The sequence below is a fragment of the Vidua macroura genome, chromosome 1 (assembly GCF_024509145.1).
Source record: "Vidua macroura isolate BioBank_ID:100142 chromosome 1, ASM2450914v1, whole genome shotgun sequence".
NCBI classification, from domain to species: Eukaryota; Metazoa; Chordata; class Aves; order Passeriformes; family Viduidae; genus Vidua; species Vidua macroura.
In genome coordinates, this window is record NC_071571.1 from 31,445,954 (window position 1) to 31,473,608 (window position 27,655).

Consider the following 27,655-nt stretch of genomic DNA (forward strand, 5'->3'; position numbering starts at 1 on the left):
TTTCTAGTCTGCAGATACTGAGCCTGTATCTTACACCAGCTTCAATGGCAGCTGTGCAAATAAACTTACCTTTAGTGTTATGAAGTACAGAACACCAGAGTCAAGACAAAACAAAGCAAAAATTTAAAAAAAAAAAAACTGTAACAGCATTAAGAAATATTTCTGCTAGGCTGATTAAGTCCACAATTTGGTGGCACATCTAAAAGTGTATCTGGTATCTAGAGTGCATTTAACTTATTTAATTGTGTTTTTTAGTTACATTCCATTTGAACACTTTGTTATATGCTTATGTTGGACTTTTTCATTGACTTAATTTTCTCCCTGCTGTCTATTTTCTTTACAGGCAAGGCTTTTAGTAGCAGAAAACCTTCTCAGACCTTCTGGGACTCCAATTTCATAAAGGTAGAAGATGGAAGTCCAAAGCGTAGTTGTCAATGCTGTGCAAGAGTTGAGTACTGAAAAGGTGAGAGATGTACCTTTTTTTTTTCCTTCTGTTTTTGCAAAATAGTATGTAACAAACTATCTGTTTGTTTAGGTCTTGTTTCAAGAAATACAATTGAATCTTTTCATGTGACTTACCTAGGTATCAAAATTCACAGCCTAGCAAAATGAACCTTTTGTCTGTGGTGAAGTTTACCATCACTGTGAATTACATATAATTTATTAAATTCCTCAATTCCAAATATGAAATGTGAAATATATAGACAGATGTTGTTATTATTGCTCTTTTTATTCCCAGACTTTGGAAGAAATCAGCCAAACGTGGACTGCCATGGAATTTTCTTATCAAGAGCATAAAAGAATAGAAATTCCTTTATTAAAGTCCAATGAACAGCTGCTTGAAAGTTTAAGTAACAATCAAATAAGAATTTAATTATTAGAAAAATTATTATTGTATCAGTATTATTCATTCCCTTGATATACTTGTCAAGTTAAAACTTTTTCTTCCTGATTCTTTATTGCAGATTTATATTTTCTCCAGATGTTAGTACTGGGAATTTACATGTATGCTGTGTGGCTATACATATTCTAAAAACATTCCTGTCTCCATGTAGGAGTTAAAAAAACAAACAAACAAACAAAAAAAAAACAAACAAAAAAAAAACCCAACTTTCTGACCTTGTAATTCCTTCAATTTTTAAAAGATCCTTTATTAATATGCTGTCCATTTTCAGTGTTTAAAGATGTCTTCTCTTATGATATATAATAATAACAATTACAGGAGAATTTGTTAAGCTCTTGTTAGCTTTAGTTCCTCTGTTTGATAAATAATTTTTTAGTGCTGTTTTTTGTTTCTTTAGTGGCTTTTTTGTTTTGTTTGTTTTTCTAGTTTCATATGTAAGTGATTCTGAAAAGTAAATATGTGGTATATTTCATTGAACAAGTGAAAGGCTGGCGAAGTAAATTAAACATGGCAAATTCTGTCGTTTCCATTTGGATGGAATTTCAACACGTGTTATCTTCATCAAAGTAATTATTTGCCTTGTTTTCTTTTCACACTGACTGGCAGCTGCTGGTGTCACAATTTGAGACAAAGATCTGTGGGTCATTCCATCACATGTCTTTAATATCTTCTTTTACTTACTCTTTGTTAGCTTTTTAACCTCCTGGAGGCCCGTAGAGATACAATATTACTGAGGTGCAGTAATCTTTTCTGCAAACTCCGTATCATTTAGCTAAGTGATGCTTGAAACACAAGTTTAAGGTCTGTTATTTTTTAATGGATAAAGGTAACTACAACAATCAACATAAACACTTGAACTAACACAAAGCAATATCCCTTAATTGTTCGTGCTGACCAAAAAAAGTCACTGAACACTTGCATAATAAAGATGATAATTTTGTGTTGCCAATATACCTGTAATTCAATCCACAGATGCCAGGGAAAGTCCTCATCATGTACAATTCTGAAAATCTAGTATAGGATAATGTTCTGTAGGGAGCTTCTGTGCTTGAAATTTCAAATATATTTCTAATTGTTTTAATTTAGAATTTAGAAACAATTGACAGCAATTTAGAAACATTGACAGCAGCATGTTTCAGTATATGCTAAAAAAGTATATTTTGTGTACAAGTTGAGAACCCTGTTAAGAGCAATGAAATGATTGGTTGTGTTTAACATGCTGAAGTTTCTTCATGGTGCATATGGGAAAAGGCATTGAGCTTGTATGAGCAGAAATACTCTAAGTTAATAATTCTGCTAAAATCTGTCATTTTTATCTTGTCGAAGAGTTTTAATGGTATCATCAGTGATATTTGCACTTCTCTCTGTTCATTTTATTTTTCCTTCATATTCAGTCTAAACACTGTCAAAATAGGTGTTTGTGGCTTTAATTATTTTTCTTTTCCATCTAAGAAATAGAAATTAAAACAAGTTGATTAGGTATATTTTTCCAGCTCTTTTTCCCATGTTTTTCTTGTCTCAGTTTAGTAAACCATATGAAGTAAAAAAAAAAAAAAAAAAACAAACCAAAACAAACAAACAAAAAAAAAAAAACCTGAGAGTTGAAATAACTCCCTTTCTTTCTGTACAGCAGTTGGTGACTGACATAACAGATAAAGAAAATGCGATGGAAGCTACAAGAAAGCCAAAGGTGTATGAAAGTTTTGAAGCTCTGCAGCAGAGGTAAAATTTCCAGTATGATTACAAACTGTTCTAAAGCGTAGTTCTGCAACAAGCAGGAAATGAGAGCTGTCAGATTGTTTCCTTTTTGTGCAAGTGTGAGATGTTCTGATGAATTTTTTTGTCATTTTTTCCTATTTGACATACTGGATTTCTACTGCTTTTTACATGACTCGTTCAACTTGAAGCATAGGCTCGTTATTTAGGGATGGCATGATGTCAAAATTGTCAAAGGTCTTAAAAGTATGTTCTGTTTGGATCAAATTGACTTGATCCCTATCCATACTCTGGGAGTTTTTCTTTCACACCTGCAACAGGATGTGGTGGATTCGTGCAGCCAAAGTCCTCCTTCTACACACTTGCAGGAATGCCTTGAACTTCCCACCTGCATTCACTCTTCCTGACTTAGAGGCAGCCACGTTTAGAGTCACAGTCTGTTTCTTCTTGCAGGAAAATGTTGCAAGAGGAAGTTAAAAAAAAAAAAAAAACAACACAAACCTGTTTCTTGAGATGTTACTTTTCTGTTCTGAGAGATACCAAGCTAATAGCTGGAGTGCATCAGTCAGACAAAAAATAAGTATGTCTTCTTTTTCTTTCCAGATAGGTATATAATTGAATATTTTGATTCTTAGTACTGTGTCAGTACAAATGTGTTTTCATGCTTTTAACTCTTTTTACATCAAAAACAATATGTGTATCTTTTTAAAAAGTGGTTTCTTTGCTCCCCCACCTAAGTGATTCTTATCTACTTTTTAATTTGTTGCTTTGGTGGTTTTCTTTTAAATTTATCTGCACATAACTGCACTTTTGAGTTAGAATTTTTTTTTTCTCATCCTTGCTAAGGCTGGACTCTTTGGAAGGTTGAAGAGGAGTTTTCTCTGCCCAGACTTACCTTTTGGGGAGACTTTTCTGGCACAATTCCATTCCCCTGGTTTCCTTGGTCTGAATGAAATTATGTTCCCTTTCATTTTCTGGAAAGGAAATGTGAAAGGCTTGCCACCTTCTCTGTTCCTTACAGCTGTGTTCATCATTATTATGATTACATTGGATCCAACATCCAATGTTGACCACCACATCCAACAGTGGATTACATTGTTCTGTTCTAATGTTTGGTCTGATTTTTACCTTAACTGGGATGGAATTTCTGGCTTTAAGATGATTGTTAACAGCTCTGTCTCTTTTTCAGACTCTCTTTTTGTGAAAAAGCTTTGGCTGTATACTTGTATAAAAAGCAAGTACATGCTTTTTCCTTTCTTCTATTTTGGTTTTTCAGCAGACTTGCTAGACATCCTTTAAAGAGGAACACAGCCAAAACAGCTGAGCATCTTTGTGTATTAATGTACTTCATTTTCTCTACAGAAAGGCAAGTTTTCCAGCTAACCTTGCGAGCTGATAATGTCATTGAACTGTACCTTTTTTCTGAGCAAATTTCTAATTTACTTTGAAAATAGGAACATTTTGCCTAAGGAAGGTAATAAACTTTTTTTTTCTCCCAGCTAAGATGAGTACAAGGTATTCAGCAGGAAGAGATGAGAGACAAGTTATAAATCCCAATCTGTCTTTGCTGGAAATTTAGTCACATGGAAGTTGCATAGTTGCATTTATTTGGATTTTTGGGTTGTAGGTTTGCAGGAATTGGAGATAGAAAAAGGTCAATGAGATCATCAAATCTATTCTTCCTCTAGCATGGATTGATCAAATTTCAGGCAAGCAATGCGTAGTGATGATAAGTAAGACTGGAAGATGGATGGTGTCTGATAGGCTGTTACTGACTGAGCTGCTGCCCCTTGCGCGAGGAATGTTTTGTAGCTATTCTTCTGTGTTCCACCCCTGAACAATGATCTCCTAGGTTTTGTGACACCAGTCTGCATAAAAGCACAGGCACTTTGATGTATTTCAGAAGCTTCATACTATGTTATCTACATGCCAGATGATACTCCTGGCCTCAGTTACTATCCAGCCACAACCATCAATTCTCTGAGTGCTACAGTTTTTAGTGTGCCTCAGGCAAAACCTTTTTTTGAAGGGCTGTGAGTTGTAACTCAGAAGAACTGATGCTTTCAGAGGTGATGAAGGCTTGAACATGGGGCCTTTTCAAACATGATGGTAGGCCATCACAGATTCTTTGCATAACTAAATCTCAGTGATTTGTTTCATCCACACATAAGGCAAGCAAACAAGTCTTCTGTTTTAGGTGTCAGGCATAGAGTGTGTTGGTGTGTAGACAGTGATTTTCAAATTCCATGGTCTTTGGAGAGATGTGTAGCTACAAAAGGCATTTAGACCTTAATAAGGCAATTTGTAGAATAAGCATTAGCCATAAAAAATAACAATTTCAAGACTTCTCCGTTTTATATTGAGCTTTGTCCTTCAGATTCTTGTGACAATTGACAGAATTGTAATTAATTCCATTCATTGATTTATCATTTTGGCCCAGCTTTTCCCCATAAAAACCTTGTATGTAGTAATCATGTAACAGTCAGAGAGTCATCCACTTTAACAGAGGAATGCATTAGTGTAATTGACACCATCTAGTGTAAATGGTTTCCTTATTCATCTGGTATTTTTGGATGCAAGTAGCCCATCATCTTACCTAACTTTTTGACAATGTTGCTGATCGTAAATTTCAAGAGAATACAGAGGAATATATAAATGTTGCCCTTGGGAAATAACAGCACAGAAAAGGAGCATGACAAATGTAGATCTAATGATCAGATATGTTGAGTTATGTGAAATCTCCTTCATGAATTTTGCCCTCTTTGGGATGTAGATTTAATAGACACTTTCAATTACATGAAATGCAACTTTTAGTTATATAAATTTGGAAAAATTAATAAATAATAAAGTCAGAAGATTTTGTTGCCTAATACTGTGTAATTTACTATAATTTAATAAATTTTATATCTTTCTCTTGTACATAAAATATTTTTTAAAAGAAGTTTAGACAGTTTACTGTTTGGAAGTAATGAAAATAAAAAACTAGTACTAAAAGTCACAGAACTGATCAAGACTGTGGTTGAATATTGCATTTCTCATACTTTCTCTCTTCTGCTGCTCTTTTTACTTCATCTTCTGTTATAGTTTCAGACCCCCTCCTGTCTTATCCTTTAGCACATACCTCTCCTAACCTCCAGCACTCTCACACATCTCCTATCAGCTGAACCTTTTGGCTGGTTCTGAGTCTCATATTTGCCAACTGTCCAGCCAGCATGTGTGCTAACTGGGCAGTGGTAGGTCAGGGAGAACAGATCAGCAGCTTCTGAGACAATAACTTATTGTTCTCAGAACAGCGCTGAATGCATAACCATTCATGTTGCATAAAATCAATGTTGCCTGTGGTTGTAATGATTGATTGTCGCAGCAGGGAGGCCCCAGACTGAATGGACAAGTATAAGCAGCTTGATTCTTGGAGATAGTTTCTCCAAGATACAGCTATGTTTGAGCACATGGAAACAAAATACTGTATTATCTGTGCCTACTCTGGGGCTGTGAACACAGAAACTCCAGACTTTCTTATTTGGAGATAGCATGTCTGTGCTCAAATCAAGTGGATATGTAAAAAAACCCCAATATCTGGTGTCTCATCTAAATCTTACTGAAGGTACTGTGACAGAGAAAATGGAGGGAAAATCCACTCTCATTTCAAGTTTGTAAAAACTAGCGATGTAACGGAAATCCTTTGTGAAGATTAATGAGATGAACTTCCTTTATTTTTAGTACAAAATATGCCATTTATGTTATGTGCATAAATGTATGCATGCTTGGTTTTTTTTTTTTTTCTTCAAAAGGTGGAGTCTTGGTTGCTACACCTTGAGGAAACTGTACACAATGCATAACATCTCTGCTCCATGGAGACCACGCTGGCCTATGAAGAGAGGCAGAGAGAACATTGAGTTTTTGACCACCCAGCCCAGGCTGAACCTTGTGCTTCATAAACCTGATGGGTTTTGGGTGTAGAAATGACATCTGGTAAGCTGAAAGAAAGCTTGGCAATAGCCCTGTACTAGGTTTGCCACAAGAAGCAGGTTTGGATATCACCTTTTTGTTTAATTCACAGAAAGTAAATTCAGTGTGAAAATAGTCATATTAGTATAATTTACATATTAAATGTTAAACATATTAGCATATTACTATAACATATTAAACAATACAGCACCTACTGAAAAAAGAAACATGGATTTTTCTTCAATTTCTGCTACCTCATGGGCATTTTTATCACATCTTAATTATCCGGGTTTTGTAGGATTATTCTGAACTGAGACAAAAGCTAAAAGTGAACATACTGCTACAATGGTGTGCTAAGAACAAAGTACACATTCAGTGTGTATACATACAATTCAATACATATATGCCCATATATGTGTGTAAGGAAGCCAAAATTATTGGGTTTGTTTATGTCAAACCAAGCAGTTTACGTTTATGTTTAGTTTTAGTCACATTTCAGAAGGATACCTTGTGCCATTTGACTTTTTGCTTTACCCTTTCTTGCCTCAAACTTCTCCTGAATTTTTCTCCTGCTGTGAGTACTCTTTCTCTTTGTGAAAACTTCCAGTAGTTTTGGTTTTGTTTTCCAACATAGAATATCTGCTGAAGGGAAATACAAAATAGGAAAGAGACTATAAAGGGGTCATGAATATCTGACAGAACTGTCTAAATTTTCCCTGTAGTAGAAAATGCATTGTATCTTTCTATTGATATTTCCATGTATTTTTATATTTGTCTCCTTAGAATTACATGCAGTAGCTGACATTGGGGTTTTCCCCCCTATTAATATGAAACCTGAATAATTCCATAGTCACTTTGTATTACATAACTCTGTATAGTCACTTATATCATATTTTGTAATCATCCCCTTATTGCTTTGTCTATTTTTAAAATGTCTCTGATCTTTCCTAAGGACTATTTTTAGTTTGTCAATAAATGTTCTTGTACAATTAGTACAATTTCATAAAATCTGGTACATATCTCTATGGAGATTATAACCACAGAATTTTCAATTCCATTTCATGTACAACTTCTTATCCATCCATCCGTCCCTCCTACCCTGCCTAGCTGACCATCTGCAGCATTTGTGCTCACCTGGATTGTTGTTGTTTTGGAGATGGATCAAATTTCTGTTTAAACCAGGATTTCTTCTGGCATCTCATGTTGACTATCAGGAAATTGTACAAGCCAGTTTTTATGGTGAATTAGTTCATGATGTAGGCAGAACTAATTTCTAGTAGTAATAATGGTAGATGGTACTGGAAGCCATCTGGTTTTAGAGGGTTACCTAAATCTTTTCAGGTCACTGAGCTAAATGCTCTTTATTACAGTGCTGCTTGGAGAACTTTCCTCGGGTGATCATGAAAAAATCATGATGATTTGTACTGAAGATGTTCATGGCAGAGAGGTATCAGCAAGCCTTCAAGCCCAGAGGGTGTATGTTTGAATCAGCTATATTTTGCATTCACAGTTTGTTCTGCCTTCAGTAATTCACAGTGTGTTTTGCTCTCCTTTCAGAGGCATGTGCATCTCCTTTTCCTGTGGTGCCTTTTTATGTGTGCAGACAACTGAAATTTTGAATGTTGATTTAAACCCAAGTGTTCACTCTATGTATGACTTTAGTTCAGGTAAAATTAATGCTGTTGGTTTGAATGAACCAAAGGTTTCACTGGATTGGAATTAAAATAGGAAAAACTTTTTACTTTTCCCCTGAGCCTCAGAAATAAAATAGGCTTTTAAGGTGGCATTCAGATAAGAGGAAACAAAGCTTGAGGAGTAAAATGAAACTCATTGTGGTCAAAGTAATGTCAGCTCCCTTGCAAAGACTGCATTGTTTGTCTGGAGAGGCCTTGTATTCTGATGTAATAGCTCTATTAAAATTATCTTCTATTACAGTTGCATCTGTATAAAAGCACAAATGCCTCGAGGTGCATCTAATCCTTTAAAATAGAATGTAGTAGTTATTAGTCATAAGTGACTAGGAATGGGGTGTGAGCTGCAGCTTTGTGATGGGTGGCATTTGTACCACCTGAATAGCTCCTACCTGGCATCATGACTCTTTGGTGCCTCTTAGGTTTCCAGTTCCAGAGCTTTTGCTCAGTTTCAGTATTTTAATGAGTACTTGGGAAATACCTCTTGGCAAATTATTACAGCTTTGACTGACAGGTAATGACTGCTATAAATAACAGTGCCTGCTTTATCTGTTTCTGGAATGAAAAGTTAAATGTTTCTTAGAAGTTCAGAGTTCTTTCCTACCTCATAGGTATATTTATGAGGTTATCAAGACACAATATATTTCAGAATCTATGTGCATGTAAGTGCACATACTTAAGAAATGGTATTACTTTAATGGCCACTACATTTATAGAAACTGAAATATTTTTTGCATAAGTTAAGCTATATAATCATTGTCTAGTCTGAAGATGAATATGAGCAGATCTTTGCCAAGGTTAATCAGGAGTTTATAGCAAAGTTTTTTTTTTTTCATTTGTGAAAGTCCAAACCACTATTTTTTTTTTTCATACCACATACAGTGAAACTTTTTCTTCTGGGCATGTTTTGGCTCCAATATGGAATTTCTTGTAAAAATAAGTGATCAAAAAAAGATACACTCAGGCATCCTGGCTAGCATAATGCTTACAACCCTCAGCTAGGAGGCCAAATTCTGGGGTTCAAGTCTTTGAAATAAGCAAAGCAGCAACTACAGCCTCCTGTCCTATGTAATCACTGACAGGATCTTCCTTCTTGATAAAAAATATTGATGTCCTTAGTTTTCTTTTCTAAAATAAGCACCTTCCAAGTAGTACCACACCATGATATTACATGAATATGGAAGAGATATATTTGTGGTTTAGGACATTAAATTATAATGAGAAAGTGGACTTGGAATAAATCATCCGTGCAACATAAGAGTTATAAAAAAGCTCCTGATATTATAGAAGTTCATTGCAATCCAAAAAATCCCTTTTCATATGTTAAGGTGCTCTATTACTCCAACCCAGGCTCTCCACCTAGCAGTGAGTAGTGCTCCTGCAGGACCAGCTGGCACAGAGACCATATAAGATTTAGGCTGTGCCTTGGTATGATGGTGAAAATTTTCAACTATTCAGAACACATGGATGATGAGGTGAGATGTTCTGTTAAGCAGTATGGAGATTGTTGTTTAGCTTCTTTTTCATGTGAATTACACTGGAAACTGCTGCTTTCAAGAAAAAAGATGTTGAGTCTTTTAATTTTAGTCTGTAGGGAATATCTATAAAGGTTTGGTCCAGACAGGAGCTTTGAGGGTGCTTTGGGGAATTCAATCATCTCTTGGTAGAAGTCTAGTCAGTAGTAGAAGTCTAGGCAGTACAATTAAAGACTATCCACAATAAAATTAGGACGAAAAAGAAGTGGGTATGCTAGGAGTGCTTCTTTGTCCTTTGCAGGCTATAAATACTGAACCAGTAATATCTTCCTTCAAAGTTCCTCTGAAACTATTTGTAAATGAAAGACTAGATGGTAACACAAAATCATCTGTGTAATGTACTACCCAAAAATAACTTTCTCTTCAAACTGCAGAAATAAATGTGAATAAATCCTGGTCCTACCAGATTACAATTAAAGTTTTGCTATTGAAACCAGTTCAAGTCCTACCATGTGGATCAAGGCACCCTATGAGTGAGAAGTTTAGAAGGATTCAACTTTGCAAGAAGTCTCAGTGGTTCCAGGACTTTCCAGTGCTTTTGAGACATGCCTTGTTTTTCCACTATCCTATGTTTACCTTCTTCTGTTTTGGGTTTTTTTTTTTTACTCAGTATTGTCTCCTGGCCTTTTCAAACCCTCTGCATCCCTACTGACTCCTTTATTCTGTGTTTCAAAAGGTGATTCTTCCTATAGACATGCTTCAGCCACATGAACTCTCTGTGGCTCTAATAGTCCAGTGTTTTCCTTCTGAATTCAATGCCAGACAGATTACTAAAAGCTGAAATACCTCTTGCTAAGGTCTAGTAAGTTTTCCTTTTTTTTGGAGGCAGTATCTTTCTTTTAACACTTCTTTGTGTCATCTTTCTTGTAACAGATTTGAATTTCTTGGTGAAAACATTACACTGAAATCCAGAGTTGGAATATTTATTACTATGATCCCTGGATGTGCAGGTCAGACAGAACTGCATGAGAACGTCAGGTTCCCCATTTGTACTTAAATATGACAAAATTAAAACTGGTCATTTAGTTCAGCAGTATATTTCTGGATGGGGAAAAAGAACAAATATTTGAGTTTTTTCAGTAGTAAGAAAGAGCTCTGAGGGACAAATTTGCTGGTTTGTAGCTGGCTTGAACACAAAATTCAAGATCTCCTTTATGCTAGTATGTAACTTAAGTAATGATTTTTAATGAGGAAATTGTGAAATTGTTTAGAAATTATTACATTGTTACTTCGTGTTCCTTTAAAAATGAGATTTAATGAGATTTTTTCATTTTTGTCATTAAAATTTCTGGGTTTTTGTTCTAAAAGTTTGAGCAGTTAGATTTAGAAAAGAAACAGTAAAACTTCTAAAGGTAACCAAGCCGTCATATAAAAGCACTAAACTCTCTAAAAAAATTGAAGCACTTTAAAAAAGGATAGCATTTTTAGCAATGGTTGTGTTGCACTTGGCTTCCAGGCCCTGTAGAGCTGCTGGATGTGCCCCCAGTGATCAGTGGCAAGTGATACCACTGCAGCCTGTGCCTGCTCTGAGTTTGGGCAGTACCTGTCTGTGTTTCTCAGATGCCTCTTTTGTGCAGCAGTGTTATGGAATATTAACAATCACCAGTGCCTAATTAGCTCATTTTGCTTTGAACTAGGGTCAGCTTTGATTGACATTCTTAATTGTGACTCTCTTGAGCTCTGTTTTTAAAAATATTTGCACACATCAGACATTTGATTTAGCCGACTTCATCTTACCATGTTTAAATACTAATCTGTGCATTTGGATTATAGGTTTTTTTTCTTCCCTAGAATCTGTGACATGGCTGTCCCTGACACTGAACTGGTCTCTGTAATAATGTTGGCTGCTGAAGGGTTTATTGATGCCTGTCTGTTAGCCAGGAAGTTCATCATCTTCTAACCTCTCTGCAGGGAGCTGCTCCCTGAACAGGCGAGGCTTCTTTGGGCTTCTGGATTTAATACATATCCATCAGCACATACTCCATACCAGTGCAGCTGAATATTGCATAATAGGAAGGATTTATGCATATTGTGTTATCTTGTATTTTAAAGACACTCTAAATCACATGTCCATCCTTAATAAACTGTCAGACATGAATTTGGAAAAAAGTATCATTTCTTCTTACCTTTGGATGTTTGTAATATGTTAGTTTTGCATTAAATAATTGTGTATCACCACTTCATACCTGGGATGACTGACTACATTGTGCTGCTGTGTGACACCCATGTAAATAGCTATTTTTTGGAGAAGAGAATAACAGAGTATAAATTATTTTGAAAAATACATAGCATATTGCAATTGAATGAACAGGTCTTTAAACTTTCCACGGTAAAAGAAGTGACAGCTGTTTGAAAAAAAGGGGGAGGAAAAATATTTCTAAGTAATTTAATTATTATACTAGAAAGAATCCGTTTTCAGAAATATTATCTTAAAAAAGTAAACCCTAGAAACTGTATGATCTCTTCCCTGTATGTATGCTGTTTTAATAATCTTCAGCTGTATAATTTTTTGCAAGATGTTCCTAATACTCATTTTTATCAATGGAATTAGACCTTGAAGAACCCTTCAGCTTTAAGCCATAAACTCAAATAGCAGGCAGGGCCTTTATGAAATAAAAACTTTATTTTCATGCCTGCATAATTTTGAAATTATGTCTAAATATCCTGAAGATTTCCTGACACATTCTTGCAATTTTCTAGAGATAATGAAATTAAACTGCGCATATCTAAAGATAATTAATATTGTTTGCTTCACTAGAACAAGGATTCCTTGAGTCTAATGATTACTTTGTCCTGGATTAGTTTGTTCTGAACTGAGAGAAGTAATTTATACCATTGTTTGCTACTTCAGTATTAATCATAGTTGCAATAATAATATTAACATTAATGTTTGAAGCAAAATCTAGAATGTTCTTCTTTGTTTACTTTTTAACTCTCATTTGGTTTACTTTTAATGGAAATGGGAGAAATCAAATACCTCTGAGAAGCAAAATCTAGAATGTTCTTCTTTGTTTACTTTTTAACTCTCATTTGGTTTACTTTTAATGGAAATGGGAGAAATCAAATACCTCTGAGAAAAAATTCTGGGCTTCTGCGTAAAATATATTAGCAGTTCAGAGAGTTCTGAGAGTATTGCTCCAGTGTTGGGACCTTTAGAACTTTAAATATACCTTTGGGGCACTAGGATCCTAGCCCATGGAAAGGATCCTCAGCCTGCTGCAGAACAGGGTTATCGGTCAGGGCATATGTTGTGAAGGGACTTTGCAAATACCATGCGAAGGAAGTCCTTGTACACTGGACAAGCCACGCACCAGGCTGCTTTTAAGATGCATATCTTAACACCCTTTCAACAGCTTTCACTCTTTAACACCCTTTTAGACAGCTAACAAAACAAAACAAAAAAAATTGAAAAAAAAAAATTGAAAAAAACCAAACCAAACAAAAGAAAGAAACAAAAAAACCCCAAGAAATCCAACCAAAACACACACACAAAATGCCTTGTCTAAATCTAAGCTAAATCTTATTAAGCACAGTATATTCTAAATTTCCTGGTTTCATTATCAACTCTGTTTAACTTCTTTGCACAGATGTACCATTTCTAAAATACAGAGACTCCTTTTCAGTGCAGATAATAGGCACCTTTATTACCTCAGAATTTTTTTTCTTATTGATCATGAATTGTCCTGAGTTTGGAAATGATTTTTATTTTTTTTTTTAATTATTCTTTGTGCTGTATTTAGTGCATTTGATTCACACTTACAGAGTTACCACTGTCATGGAAGAGGATAGAGGCATGGCCTCTGTCAACTTAAAATGGTGTATTTTTAAGTTGTGAATTTGCTTCAGGTTTTGTTGTTGTTTTGGAGTTGTTTTTTCTGGGGGTTGGGGGGGGTTGTTTGTTTTTTCCTTTTTTTTTTTTTTTTTGTTGGAGGGAGAATTGATAATACTTATAGGCTTTATTTATATTGAACTCCTAGGTGTGGCTGCAGAATATGTTTTCAAACTTTACCCAGCTGGTAGCCAGTTAAGAATAGGGAACCAGATGGTGGAATACTGAAAATTAAATAGATATACTGATATATATATATATATATATATATATTTCAACCTTTTATATTTTTAGTCAACCTCTAATGCTGATCAAAAGCCACTGAAAGACTAAAAGTAAACAAAAATATTTAGTTTTACTCTGTGTAAAATGATTGTTTTCTTCATGAACATTACCACTTAGTTTTATTTCATGTGCTAATATGACTAAATAAAATGTCTCTGTAGGGCCATTATGACTGGGGACTTCATGCTATCAAGTCAGTTTTGGTAATTTCTGGGTCCCTGAAACAAGGAGACAAGAACAGACCTGAGGATTGGGTAAAATATGTTTCTGGTGTTTTGCCTTTGAATAAAAACAAACTCCTAAAAAAATTATTTAATGTTCTTGTGATACATTGTTTACCCTCCTTTTCCATGTGCTTATGTGAGTCTTAAGAGACTTCAATTTGCATAAAATAGTGACAGATGATATCCCAATTTTCACAGGCGTGATCAGTGACCTGTTTCCATCTCTGGATGTTCTGAGGATGAGGAACCTACAGTCTGAGCAGATGGTTAAACAATCTACCCTGGAGCTGTACTTGCAGCCAGAAGAGAACTTTATTCTCAAAGTAAACTAATTCATTGTCTTTAATTACTCCCCTTAAGATTTTTGATCAAGATAATTGCCAGTGGGTTGGTTGTATTAGACACAAAAATTATTTTTGAGTACATTAAAGCATTGATAAAGTGTCTCTCAATGACTCGGTATTTCAAAGGCATTTCATCACAGCAGTAATGTTCTTCAGTATGATAAATATGTCCAAAGGGAAATGTGTGTCCTGTTTGGAAAAGCTGTGTACAGTGACAATCTAGAGTGACAAAAACATTTGTTTGTGCACAGTAAGAATTTGTATTTGGTAACAAATTCATTGTTGATCAGATATTTATAGTGAGGTAAGAAGAATAAGGAAACAAAAACATATAAATAAGAAGGTGTGGATTTGGAATGTGCATGGCTATGTGTGACTTTTGTGTGCTCTGGCTTTTATGTATGGTATAGTGCACGTTGTGCTATACACATTAAATGCATGCAGGTACATGTATGCATGCATGTATACTCACAAGAATTAGTTGCCCATAAGCTAAATCTAAGGACTAATTTATTTGAATTACAGACAGAGTGAAAAAGTGAAATATAGGAAAAACTGGTTAGTACACAGACCAAATAAAAAGTGCATTTAGTCTCACCTTTCTTCAAGGAACATCCACAACTGCTGTATGTGGCAGCACATCCTTACCTTTATTTGGGTATATTTGAAATAACCAAGCTGGTTGCATGTGACTGATCAAGATTTATGAAGGATTTTGTGCTCTTCTCTCTTGTTTCATTCTCCTGAAAGAAGGTATACCTTAGGGTATTATGAACTTTACAATCAGCCTTCTACAAAGTATTTTGTTTCCTGCTAACTGGGTAAATCAGAAGACAAGCACTGAGGATCATGAACGTTTTCCTGTTAAGCTTAGGAAAATCAGAGTGAATACTCTTCACTAAAACAGAAATCTACAAGCAACCAAGCTATTTCTATTCTGTGACTCATACAACTATTTCTTTGGAAGCAATGTGTTACTTTAGGAGACTGACTGTATTTTTCTGAATTACAACTGTACAACTGATTGCAGAATCCACTCTGCTAAAGCAGTGGCAAAATTGTGATAACTGTTCTGTATCCTTGGGTTTTCACAGTTCTGCTGGACTGTGTGGCTGTCTTGCAGAACAGGATTTGTTCTCACTTGCTGAGGTAACTGCTTTAATTCCTTTGCGCTAACTCTCTTCATTTTCTGAGAGACTGTGTTGCTTGGTGCAACATTAGGTTTGCTGAGGCAAATCTGCCAAGAAATTGCAAGCTTATTTTTTTCCTATTAAAAGGAATAAGAATGAGGAGGGGGAAAAAATCTTGTAAATAATTGTGTCTCTGTGATAAGAACTACAACAGGAGAGGAGAGGTGTGTCCCTTCTGTGTGGTAGGATGTCCAACTGGAGGAGCACCGGCAGTGTGTCACTCTGTGTTTGTTGGTGGAATTGCAGGGAATGGAGAGGGTAAGTTACTTTCCTTGCAATGCAGCATGTTTTCCATCTCACCTTGTAAAGAAACTGCATCAGCTCTTGCATAGAAAATTCTTCTTGTTGCCTTTGCCTGAGGCTGCAGAGTAATAACACGCTGCTGAGGCCACTCAGTCAGCCACATGATGAGCAATAGAAAGCTCAAATGTTGCAAGCAAATTCTACATTTTATGTGTTCTTTCCATGTCCCAAAGGACAGTTAATCGTGGCATGAAGTAATGAACATTCAATTTGACAGATAGACTAAGTAATCCTTTGTTCTGGAAGGAGAAGCAGGATGTTTTAATTAGACTTCTAGACAGACATCATGGAATTTCCTGCCAAAACACTAGACAAATAATTCTAATACATAATGCTTGCCTATTTATGCTACTAAATGTTGGCAGCTGCATAGATTTTCTTCTCCATTTAACGCTTTCTATTAGAATTGAGTGCAGAATATGGCTATTTCAGACTGGGAATCTCCTTTCCTATCCTTAGGCTTAATGGAAATTTGGGACTAAACTTGCACAGAGACAAGTGTAAATTAATGTAAACTGTTGGCTGAGTGCAGGGATTCAGTTAGAGATCCAGTTCAGGAAGTCAAAAATTCCTACTATATGAACATGGTGTCACTAACATTCACCCTGCTCCTTCCCTTCAGGTTCTAGAAGTTCTTCATCACCTGTATGTGAACACAAAAGAAATGCCCATTAAATAACTTAATGCAGAAGTTCTGACAGCTAATGACCTGTGTGGTTTTATACACCAGGAAATCTGAGAGTGGAAAGATGGCAAGAAACACATGTGTTCTTGCTAGGATGTTATTCTCCATCCAAAATAGACAATACCAGAATTCAGAGGACATGTAAGAGATAGAATTCTTCCATTTTTCTGAGGTTTTGATGCAACGAGACATGAGCGCAGAGCACTGGAGGTCCTGGAAAGGCTGGAGGGCAGGGCAGGGTGCTAGTAGACAGAAAGTATTAGCCTGCACAATTCTGATCCAGCTGTCTTGAAGGGCCTGTTATTTTCTTCCCAGACCCACAGTACCTCCCTTATATCTCCCATATCATGAAGACTAATGGCCAGCTCTCCTGTAATCAAAACAGAAATAGGTCATTATTACATAAAATGCAGTCATTTTGCTGTATTGAGTGTTCACTGAATTTTTTGTTATTTTAAATATCCACCTAATAAACATACAAAGGAGGAAAACATGGGTTTGATGTTACAAAAGCTTCTTGTTTCAGTGATGTGTCATCTTCTGAAGTTTTAATTGCAGTACAATGTTGTTGTTTAAGCACTTAAGTGATAAGATTATATTGAAATATAATTTGCAGTTCTCCTGTCATCTTCTCTGAGAAGACAAGCCAGTGTTACCCATGAGGGGCCAAAAAGGTTTGTTTTAAATAGGGATATAGATCCTATGTAGACTGAGTCCCTAACACTTATGGATGCTAACAAGGTGTGCCATTGAGACACAATTACAGTGGTTTTCCCTTTACCTGTTTTCCCATTTTCTTCTTCCTCTCTTTTTCTGGAGACAATTTTGCAGTGTGCATTCCTTTTTCTTTTATTCTTATAATTCCTTTAGTTTTAACTATTGCTAAGTAATATTTAAAACCTAATTAACAGTTTGTCTTGCCTATTTGGCACAGAAAAGAGCCTTAAATTAGCCTATGAATACTGTAATGCTGATTGTGCCTCCTAGATGTAAGCTGATGTAACTCGAGGTATCGATGATGAGATTATTGAAAGTGATATTTGGAAAGGCTCTCTGTAAAATAAACTTAAGATTCCATTATTGAAGTCCTTGCATCACTGTACTATGGTGATGCCTTAAGTTTTAGCTTTTATATTTTTCAGATTCTGTGCTGCTTTAGTGTGTGGTTCTGAGCTTCATATTAAGGGGGTGGTAAACTCTCTTCACAGAGTAGCCAGACAAAACAATTCCTTTCCTAGCTTGGGACCAAGGACAATCAATATAAATTTCAGGCCCAAGAGCATAAACAACAGTGGAATGAAGAGAGAAAGGCAAGAAGGATGGGACTTCATAACCTAAAGTTATAATTGGACAATTAACTCCAATATGCTAATGGACCAGAACTTATACAAGCATGACATTGTGTGACTAGTCATCAATTTTGTGACCATTTTGGGTCAATCTTGGGTGTAGCCCTGGCCAGGCTCTTGTACTGCCCAAGGTGTGTCCATTGAGGCCTTTTAATAAATATCTACTTTATTCTTTAATTCTGTCTAGCCTCTGTTCTAGGTCAGCCTTCACAAGACATCGATGGAAGGTTAGTGTAGGAAATCTAAATCAGTCAGTCTAAGCACAGTAGGATACAGACTTCTTTCCTTCTTATTAATTATACAGCTAAACCAATTTTGTGGGCTCTCTGAAATGCTGTAATGTAATGAAATCCAAATCTAAGATCCGAATGTAATCATTGGAAAGTGATTGGAGTTTTATGCTTTCCTGTCTTACAAACTTCAACCGTAGTAATCCTCTGGTTACTCAGCAAGGTGCCTGGTGGGGTGAGCCATATAATCTAACTTCATCTGAGAAACAGGAAGTGGCTTTTTCAAGAATCATTTTGGAGCACCTAAATTTAGACTCCTGCTCTGAATCATCTTCTGATTATTTCCATTGACCTTGAGAGAGATTTTCTCCTCATCTGCTTTTGTCTGCTTTCAGGAGAACTCACATCGGCAAAGCAGGCTAGTCACCTTTTAATTTAGTTAAACTCTAACAAACTCATACTAGATCAAGTAAAACCTTTTGAATTTGTCACCCTCTGTGATTCTGGTAAAAAACCTCTAAGACATGTTCAAACACAGTTTGTTTGGCTTGTTTAAGGAATAGTGTATGCATTGTGTTGCAGATAATCCTCTGTGGGGCTGTAATAAACATGATTGCCTTGATCACGTTCCTGTTAAACAGCATATCTTAACTTTCTTTTGCTGAAAAGTTTACTGATGATTTCTAGGTTGTGACCCTGACAGAGTCATAGGCACATATTCACTGCTTGTAAATGTGGCTGCTGTTTGAGGTACACCTTTAAGAGCTGTTGCTCCAGCTACAATATCCTGAGCTAGTATTCATCACCCAAAACCCCAGGACCTGGAGTAGAACCTGTAAGTATCTGATGATATTAGTTGGTATTTTTAACATCCAGTTTGAAGATTAATTGGAACAAACTCCATTATTTATACTAACTCGTCCTTCTAATTTTTATTCTGTTAATTTATTATTTATTTGGTGGCCACATATATCCTCAAATAGGCATTTCAGAGAATTTTGTCATCAGTTGCGTTTTTTCTTCTCTTACGTGTATTGCTTAATCAGAGCAGTAGTGTGGAGGGCTGACCCTGGCTGAATGTCAGGTGCCCACCAAGTCACTATTACTCCCCCTCATCAGCTGGACAGTGGAGAGAAAAATATGATGAAAAGACTCTTGGGTCAAGATAAAGACAAGGGAATCAAATCCTCAGCACACTGTCATAGGCAAAACAGATTCAACTTGGGAAAATTAGTTTTATTTATTACCAATCAAATCAGAGTAGGGTAGTGTCAAAAAAGCCCCCAGAAATCTTAAAAATACCTTCCTTCCACTCCTCCCTTCTTCCCAATTCAACTTCACTCCCAATTTTCTTTCCCTCTTCACCTCATTAGCACAGGGGGATGGGAAATGGGGTTGCAGTCATCTCATCGTTTTCTCTGCTCCTCCTTCCCTCTCAGGGAAAGTACTCCTCACGCTCCTCCCCTGCTCCATCACAGGGTCCCTCCCATGGCAGACAGGCCTCCATGAACTTCTCCAGCTTGAGTCCTTCCCTCGGGCTGCAGTTCTTCATAAACTGCTCCAGCGTGGGCTCCTCTCTATTCAGGTTCACAGGCCCTCGCAGAAACCTGCCGTAGCACAGGCTTCCAGCATAGGTTTCCAGACTTTTTGGGGCATCTACCAACTTCTGTGTGGGGTACCTTTTATCCATAGTAAGAGAAATTCAGGCTCCAAGTTCATTTAAGTCTTTGAAAGTAATGCTCACAGCAACTGTGCACCATAAATTGAAGCCTTAATATTTTCCTATGGCCACATTTATGCACAGATAACTTTTTTGCCAGCTAAATTAACTTCACACAAACAAAGTGTATGAGATCTACAGGAAGCAAATCACTTCATCACCCTTCTACTAGGCTTTTGAACAATTTATAAAGTTAGAGTTGTATTTGTGGAAGACAAATTGTAGAAGGTGTGATAGTATGATATATACTTGTCAGTGAAGGATAGACAGCGTGAGCTGTTAGTTGTAATCAGCTCAGTTTGAAGGTATGGTTATTTTTGCACTTTTTTTCAGTATATTCTGCATAGGATATTCTCAAGTGATTAATGGTGTTTTGATTGCATTATCTTGTATTGTACAACTTTTTAATGCTTAGGTGAGTAGGCATTTTCCTGGGGAGATTGGAAGCCTGTGGATGTAGAAACATGGATCTGATGAACAAAAGATATAATCCATTATCAACTCTGCTGTTGTCTTTGAGGGTTAATATTTGATAGGAAAATACAGAGCTTGAAAAAGAAAGATTTATCAGACAAGCAAGCTTTTAGGTGCTCACAGTAAGTAAAGCTGTTTATTGACAACTTTTTGTCCAAATAGTTTTAGGTAAGTTGAAAGCCAGGCCAAAAATTAATTTGAAATAATTGAGAAATTAATCCACCTAGATCTTTCACCAGTCTTTGTTTCTCTAACGGTTATAGGGAGACTGGTGTTCTGTAAAGCCTGAGGTGGAACAAATGCACTTCAGCTACAACCAGATTTCAAAAGCTTCCTATTAGAAGTAGTTGAATAAAATTTTTCAAGTAGAAATACTGTGTAAAAAGCAAAATAAAATGATGTATCCTGCTTCATCACTTTTTAGAATTTAGTCCTAAGCAGAGAGAGAGAGACAGAAATTATAGTTTGCTTTTAAAAGTAAACTGTGATGTGCAAGTGTTTGATGAGTTTTTTCCTTTTCAATTTTAGTAAATCTTTGTTCACACATTTTACACTGTATATCTCCAGTACTTCATTGATTTACTTGTAATAAAAGGCAAAGCAGTCCTGCTTGTTGGAAATGCTGGAGTAGGAAAAACAGTGTTTATAGGTAATAGGCTTGGTGCTGTCTCTGAAGACAACCTCCAGACCAACAATTCATTCAAATACCATGCAACATCAGCAATGCTCCAGAGTAAGTTCCATACAGATGTGATAAACTTATCTTCTCTCGGCAGCAGTGATAAAATATATTCCACAGTTATTACAGTGTTACCACAACCACTGGCTACTGCTCTTGTCAGGGCCTTGACAAAGTTCATTGCTTTGCAAACTGGAAAACTCTGAAAGTTGTGTCAGGCACTATAAAAAATCCAAGGAGGGTCAATCCCTGTCTGATGGAGTTTGGAGTCTGTAGATGAGATGGATGCAGATCAAAGGAAATGTTAATATACCACACAAATGAGAGGGCTGTATGTTGGCCAAAACTGCTATATGGTGGTAGATTTTGGAACAAGAAGAGTCAGGCAGTCAAAGCAAAATAGGCTCATAAAAGCTGTCTCTTTTGGTGTTTGTGAAGAACACGATCAAGGGAGAGCCCAGCTGTCAGTGGATATGCCCTCTTTGCCATCCCTTTTTTTTATGCTTCCTGTAACTTGAACAGGAAACAGCTATACAGAAAAAACTATGTGCCCTCTTTGCTGTGCAACTTTTCATGCCATGAAAAGCACTAGCAAAGTAAATTAATACACTGGCTTGTCCTTTTAAATGTCTGGGAGAAGATACCAAAAAAGATTTTTCTATTTTAAAAACTTTCTATGATTTTAGAAGGCTTCAGATAAAATCTTTAGAAACATTTGAGTGTGTTTGGTGTGTAATTTAACTGCTTTTGCAATCAGTTGTGTAATTTTCCAGCCAATCTGCATTGCTGCTAATGGATTACATTTTCACCAGGTTTAAAAAAGTAGGTATAAATCCACAAATCTTAATTGAATAAGCTTTTACCCTGTTTTCTCTTTCATGTCTTGTGTTAATTTCTTCTATATTCACATCAGATAAGCAAAGACCATTTTGTCTTCTTTATACCTTAGTTCATTCTTTGAAGTGTTTCCAAATTCATGTTAACATAGAATCCTGCATTAATAGAACTTAATCACCTTTTTGCCCATCAAAATGAATGGAAATATTAGGAGAAAAGAAATTTGCTGTGCATCAGAGTGAGATCATGAGCTGTTGTAAACTGTCATAGTTCCTATAAAGGGGAATCAGCCTTAAAAGGCTTTCAGAAATTGCTCTGATCAGGGAGGGATTTTTCAGCTAATGACTGCCATTCCAGTAGCAACCATGGCCATGGCTCTAGAGTACAAAAGCATAACGCTTTCCATTGCAAAGAGAAGCTGATGAAAGGAGCTCCTGGGCAGCAAAGGCTGTGTATTCTTCTTGCAGGAAACTTCTTAAATAAACCAAAGATGTGAAGTCAGCATCACAGGGGCTTGTTTTCCAAGTGTGTTACACCCACCAACAGTCTTGTGGCATAAAATTTAAGAGTTTATGAACCTTTAAGGATTTGCTGTGAAATTTTAATAGTATTCCTTCACATTTTAAGTCCGTGTTCTAAACCATCTACTGCTTCTTCTAAGAAAAATTAAGCCATGTACAAAGCAGTGGACATCTCATTGTCTGTGGCTCTTCCTTCTGTCCACTGCTCTTGAGCCAAGTTCCTCTTGTTAAATGCTCTTCTGCCAAGTCCCTCCACTAAGCACAGCAGGTGAACTGCATGACAATCCAGAAACAATTGAATTGTGTTCCCTTTCCATTGCGTTTACAGCATCGTCTCAGTGAGCTGTGATGGAATGATTTTGTACTGTCATGTGTAGATCAAAATTACGGCCTCTTACATTATTTTTGTGTTTGTGTATACCAATATTTCTTCCTGGTAAATGCATTCACGTGATACACTTAAGTGCCTTCATGTGTCTTAAGCCATCACTCCAAGCAATTATTTGGAACAGTCAAATTGTGGATTGTTTTCATAATGGAAAGAATTGTTCACAGCAAATTGCACAAATGAGCAATCTAAACTAGGTCTTAGTTCATAAAAATGAGCTTAAGAGATGAATTTGTTAAAGTACAGTGATTCACTACTGTTCATTGCTATGTTCTTTCCATAGTTCAGAGGTTAAAAGATTTTTCTTACAGATCATATCACTTTTAATCTGCAGTATTTTCTGTCAGTTCTCATCTTATCTGTAGCCACATAACATTTTTTGAGGTATCTGCTAGAGTGGGTGAGATTAGCATGTAGTGTAGGGTTTTATTTAGCATTCCCCAAGGCATATGACTCACCCGCTCTGCCTCTAGAACAGCAGAAAATTTGAAAATGTTGCTTGATGGAGGCATGTTCTGATGCAAACTAATATTGGTACATTAATTCTGGGGTTCTCAATAATACTTAAGTCTGGAACACTGCCACAGAGAACAAAAACGTGCAAGGGTTTATAACTGTGGACATTATTTAAAATTTAGATCAAGAGGGATGATTCCTAGTTTGAGGTTTAAAATTATGGGTACACATTGAGCTAAAAGTACAAAATTGTCTTTTATATAATTAAGAGACTTAAAGCCTTTTATATGCACATCATTTCTGCAAGAAGTTTTTTCCCTTCTAGGGTAGGAAAGCAGGGTAAGTGCCGCCACAGCTTTTGCCCCCAGGATTTATGATCATCCAGTTGCAAATATGTTGACGTTCTCCATTTCTGTCCTGTCTTCCAGCACACCTTCACTCTATCTTTTTGTTTTACTTTTCCAGTCGATAATCATCCTTCCAGCTGACTGTGACTAGACAGAAATGGCCTTGGATGCATTTGTTACCTTCGTTGAGTTCACCAGTCAAAAAAAATATTGAGGTTTGCAGATGTTTCATTTCACTGAAAAATCCGTGACGATGCTTCCGTAGTCCTACTGGAAACTTCTCGCAGTGACGTATTCGCTTATTCTGCTTCGCCCAAGGCACTAATAAGTCTGCTGCCAGTCAGGACTGTGGCAGTGCTGTGATGTCCAGCCTTCAGCTGTCCTGTGCAAGTGCAGTTTCCATTTCCTACAAGCTCTCATGAACATGTTGCCCAGTTTTTAAATAAGCAAGACAAGTTCAAAACCTTATACTTATATTTCACTCTTTTATTTTGCCCAACCCAAAGTATTTGAGCACACTGTGCAATAGAAAAAAAATTAAATCTGTAGTCTACACTTTTTCCTCTTCTACATATTATACATGGAACTGATAATTATTTTTTCTTTTTTTTTAAATACATATAGGCATTTCTTATTGACAAATATTAAAGTCTTATTAAATTCTGGCTTTCATCATCTCAAAATCAATAGCAGGTGTATCCTGAATTCATTACATTATTGACTGGACAAAAAAAAAATCTGGGTTAGATGTACAAAACTTTTGAGAAATCTTTTTCCTCTTGCCAAACAGTATTGAGTTTGCATTAAATGCTCTGCTGTGCTGTAAGGATTTTAACCACTGTATTTCCTAAATGTTCCATAACCTGCTTTGGTTCAAATCCCAGCTCTGAGACAGAGAATTTAGGCTGCTTGTTGAAGATGAGAGCCTCAGTTTCTGTGACAATACTGAAGTTTTCCTTGAAGTCCACCTATTACTGTGGTTTATTTTGTGCAGAATACTTTCCGTGATAATGTGAACAACAAAAATATATGACCTAGGAAGGAAGATTGTTAGTTTTCCAGTCCTGCTTTGATAAATTCCTGGTGATTTCTGCAGGTTTTTGTTTCCATGTAAAAAATTGAAAAAGTGCAATTAGAAATCAAACTTCTGCTGGATGATGAATCCTGTCATATTTATCTGTGGAATACTTCACTAAGTGGCAAAATTGAGGATCTCATCATACCAGAGTTCAGCATTATAATAATGCTTAATAAAAGCTGGTTTTATTTTATGTGTTTTTAACATGACTTAGCAGTTTTCTGTAGCTATTTTTTCTCTTACACATCTAAGGGAAGCAGTGCAGTTTGATAAAAATTGTACAAACTCAAAGTTTATGTCTCAATATTTTGCAGTTCTGATGAATACATAAGGGTCTTTGAGGTAGTTTGTTCACTGTTGTAGTAAATTTGTAACCTGAGGGTCTGCATTGACCATCATGTAAGCACCTCATTTTGGGGAATAGGCTGAAATTTAGTACAATCGCCTTAATATTCCTTTGTCTGGGAGATGTTATTGAATTAGATTCCTGATTAAATGTCCTGATTAAGTGATATCTATCCTTCATATTTTTGCACTTTACATATTTTGGTAAAGATCTTATTTAATCCTTCCCAGGAGAAGGAGAAAATAATCAACTCACTGATTAATTTTCTGAGTGTCAGGATACCTGGGGATTTCACTTTCAAAGCATTTCAGTTTCAAAGGATGCAAATGGATATGCTGTGAAGCTTTCAAAAGCTGTGAAGTAGTCAATCAACTAAATCAACAAGACTTTTCTGGAATTCAGAATCCCAAGGTGATATGTTCTGAAAGACTATCGGTGAATTTCACTGATTGCTAAGGAATTCAATACTTAAAAAAAAAAAAAAAAAAACAACCTTGTACATGGTGAAATGTTCCATAAATTTCAGCCAGCATGATTTTGAATTCTTGATTTTGTTTAATTTCAGTTTTGTTTCATATGGTAATAATTTTTATGCCTTTGTTTTATATTTCAGGGATGTTTGGAAAAAAACTGAAGAACATGGTTATACCTATGTTCTAGTAAAAGAATGAGAAACTTTTCTATTTTATTAGTGATTTGAATATGTCTGAAGTGGATAAGATATTAAATTGTTCAGCCTCATGATTTGACAGCATATTGATTATGGACACTGGTGAGCATTTGCTTCTTACTTAATGTTATGGTATAACTTTTGTGCTGTGGTCCATGATGGCAACCATAAACCACAGAAAAAAACAGAAAGCTTCAAAATTAATTGATTAAAGAGAAAAGCATATGTTCCTGGGAGTTTATAAACTGTTTTAGAAAAGAGAAGCAGAAAGTGAAGGGGCTATGGAGTCTTGGAAGGAAAGTATCCTTCAGCTGCTTTTGATGGAGCTGCTGGATGTTGGCCCCACTGATTGACTACAGAGAGCAGGGATGGCTGAGATACAGAAACTGATTCCCTAAATTGCAGGTGTTTAGCCTCTAACCCTCTATGTTTTCTTCACCTGTAAGGACAACAATTTCTTCACCTGTAAAGACAACAGACAAAATCCATAGAAACTTTATGATACTGGTTCAAATGAACAGTCTTTTCTGCCATGAGAATAAAAACATAGAAGATGGCTACTGGAAGTAATTCAGTTGATTTGGGAAATTAGGTAATTACAGAATCACAGAATCTTAGAACTGTTGGGGCTGGAAGGGACCTCTGGAGATCATCTAGTCCAAGACATCAAGGCAGTGCCACCTAGAGTAGGTGACAACCTTCTTACTTTCCAAATGGCAATTTTTTTTTTTTTTGGCAATTAAAATATATTGTATTCCTTCACCAGAACCTGTGTAGATATAACGTTTCAGGTCCAAAATCAACAGATTAGTGTTTTAGTTCATTTGTTACAGGAAGACCAATATTCTGTGTAAATACTCCACTGTTATCATAAATACGTATTAGATTCTTGTTCAGATGTCATGTCTTCATGTCATCTTATATGACATGAAGAAAATACGTGACTTACAAAGAAAGCATTTTGAATGATCTTTACTGTTCTTGCATCTTTTAATGCAGATGAATTGTATAATTTTTTTCACTAGGTCATACTACATCCGATGAAGGAATGACACCAAGTATCAGCTTAATTTCTTGTTAAGGAACGAGATGTAAAGAGAAAAAAAAGGAAGTGACTAGTCAAATCTGAAATATCTCTGGCTTGGAGAAATCAGTCAGGTCTACCTTGGTGACATGCAAAGCTAACGTCTCAGTACTCTCTTGTTTTCTTCCCAAATCTATATTCTTTTTGAGACAGGAAACGTTTTATTCTTTCACAAAGATTTCAGCATTAAGATCTCAAAATCCCTAGTGCTTAAAAGGGTTGTTGCTTCTTTGTTTTGAATTCTTTTAAAACAAAACCTAGCCAAATATTTAAAATTTTTAAAACAGATCTACAAAACATATCGATAATCAGGAAAAATGCTGACCATGAAATACAGGAATTTAATATAACTACTTAAGAATTCTAAAATGGAGTAAAATTCATTGCAAACACATGGAAAGAAAGAGAATGCATTATTTTAAGAAGTTCTGGGAAGGAAGGATTTGTTGATTTGAGCAGGGAATAACTGTATTATTCATGAATTTCCCTTTTACAGTATTTCTTTTAAAGACCTGCTTGTCCTAGTTGATGTGTGTACTAACATCTAAAGAAACAAGATTTTCTTCCCATTTGGACAAAAAGAATACAAATTTCCAGCAATTCAGAGCCCTTTTAGAAATTTTATTTTATTTTATTTTATTTTATTTTATTTTATTTTATTTTATTTTATTTTATTTTATTTTATTTTATTTTATTTTATTTTATTTTATTTTATTTTATTTTATTTTATTTTAATTTTATTTATCCACTTTTTAGGTGGCCTCCTTTTAATTCATCAGGAGCTGTGTCATCTGGAGAGCCAGAAAGAGTATTGGATAACAC

General features: G+C 35.8%; 1 protein-coding gene across 1 annotated transcript in view; it reads left to right on the forward strand.

Annotated features, from left to right (window-relative positions):
* Positions 1-409: 409 nt before the first annotated feature.
* DNAH11 (dynein axonemal heavy chain 11) overlaps positions 410-27,655 on the forward strand; it is a 106,104-nt gene continuing 78,858 nt past the window's right edge. The window contains 12 exon segments of the mRNA XM_053970705.1: positions 410-463; positions 8,682-8,773; positions 9,588-9,676; positions 9,679-9,734; positions 9,847-9,891; positions 9,893-9,999; positions 10,668-10,772; positions 11,568-11,724; positions 14,070-14,178; positions 14,274-14,455; positions 15,853-15,868; positions 15,871-15,924. Of these exon segments, the coding sequence (XP_053826680.1) occupies positions 410-463; positions 8,682-8,773; positions 9,588-9,676; positions 9,679-9,734; positions 9,847-9,891; positions 9,893-9,999; positions 10,668-10,772; positions 11,568-11,724; positions 14,070-14,178; positions 14,274-14,455; positions 15,853-15,868; positions 15,871-15,924 (1,066 nt within the window).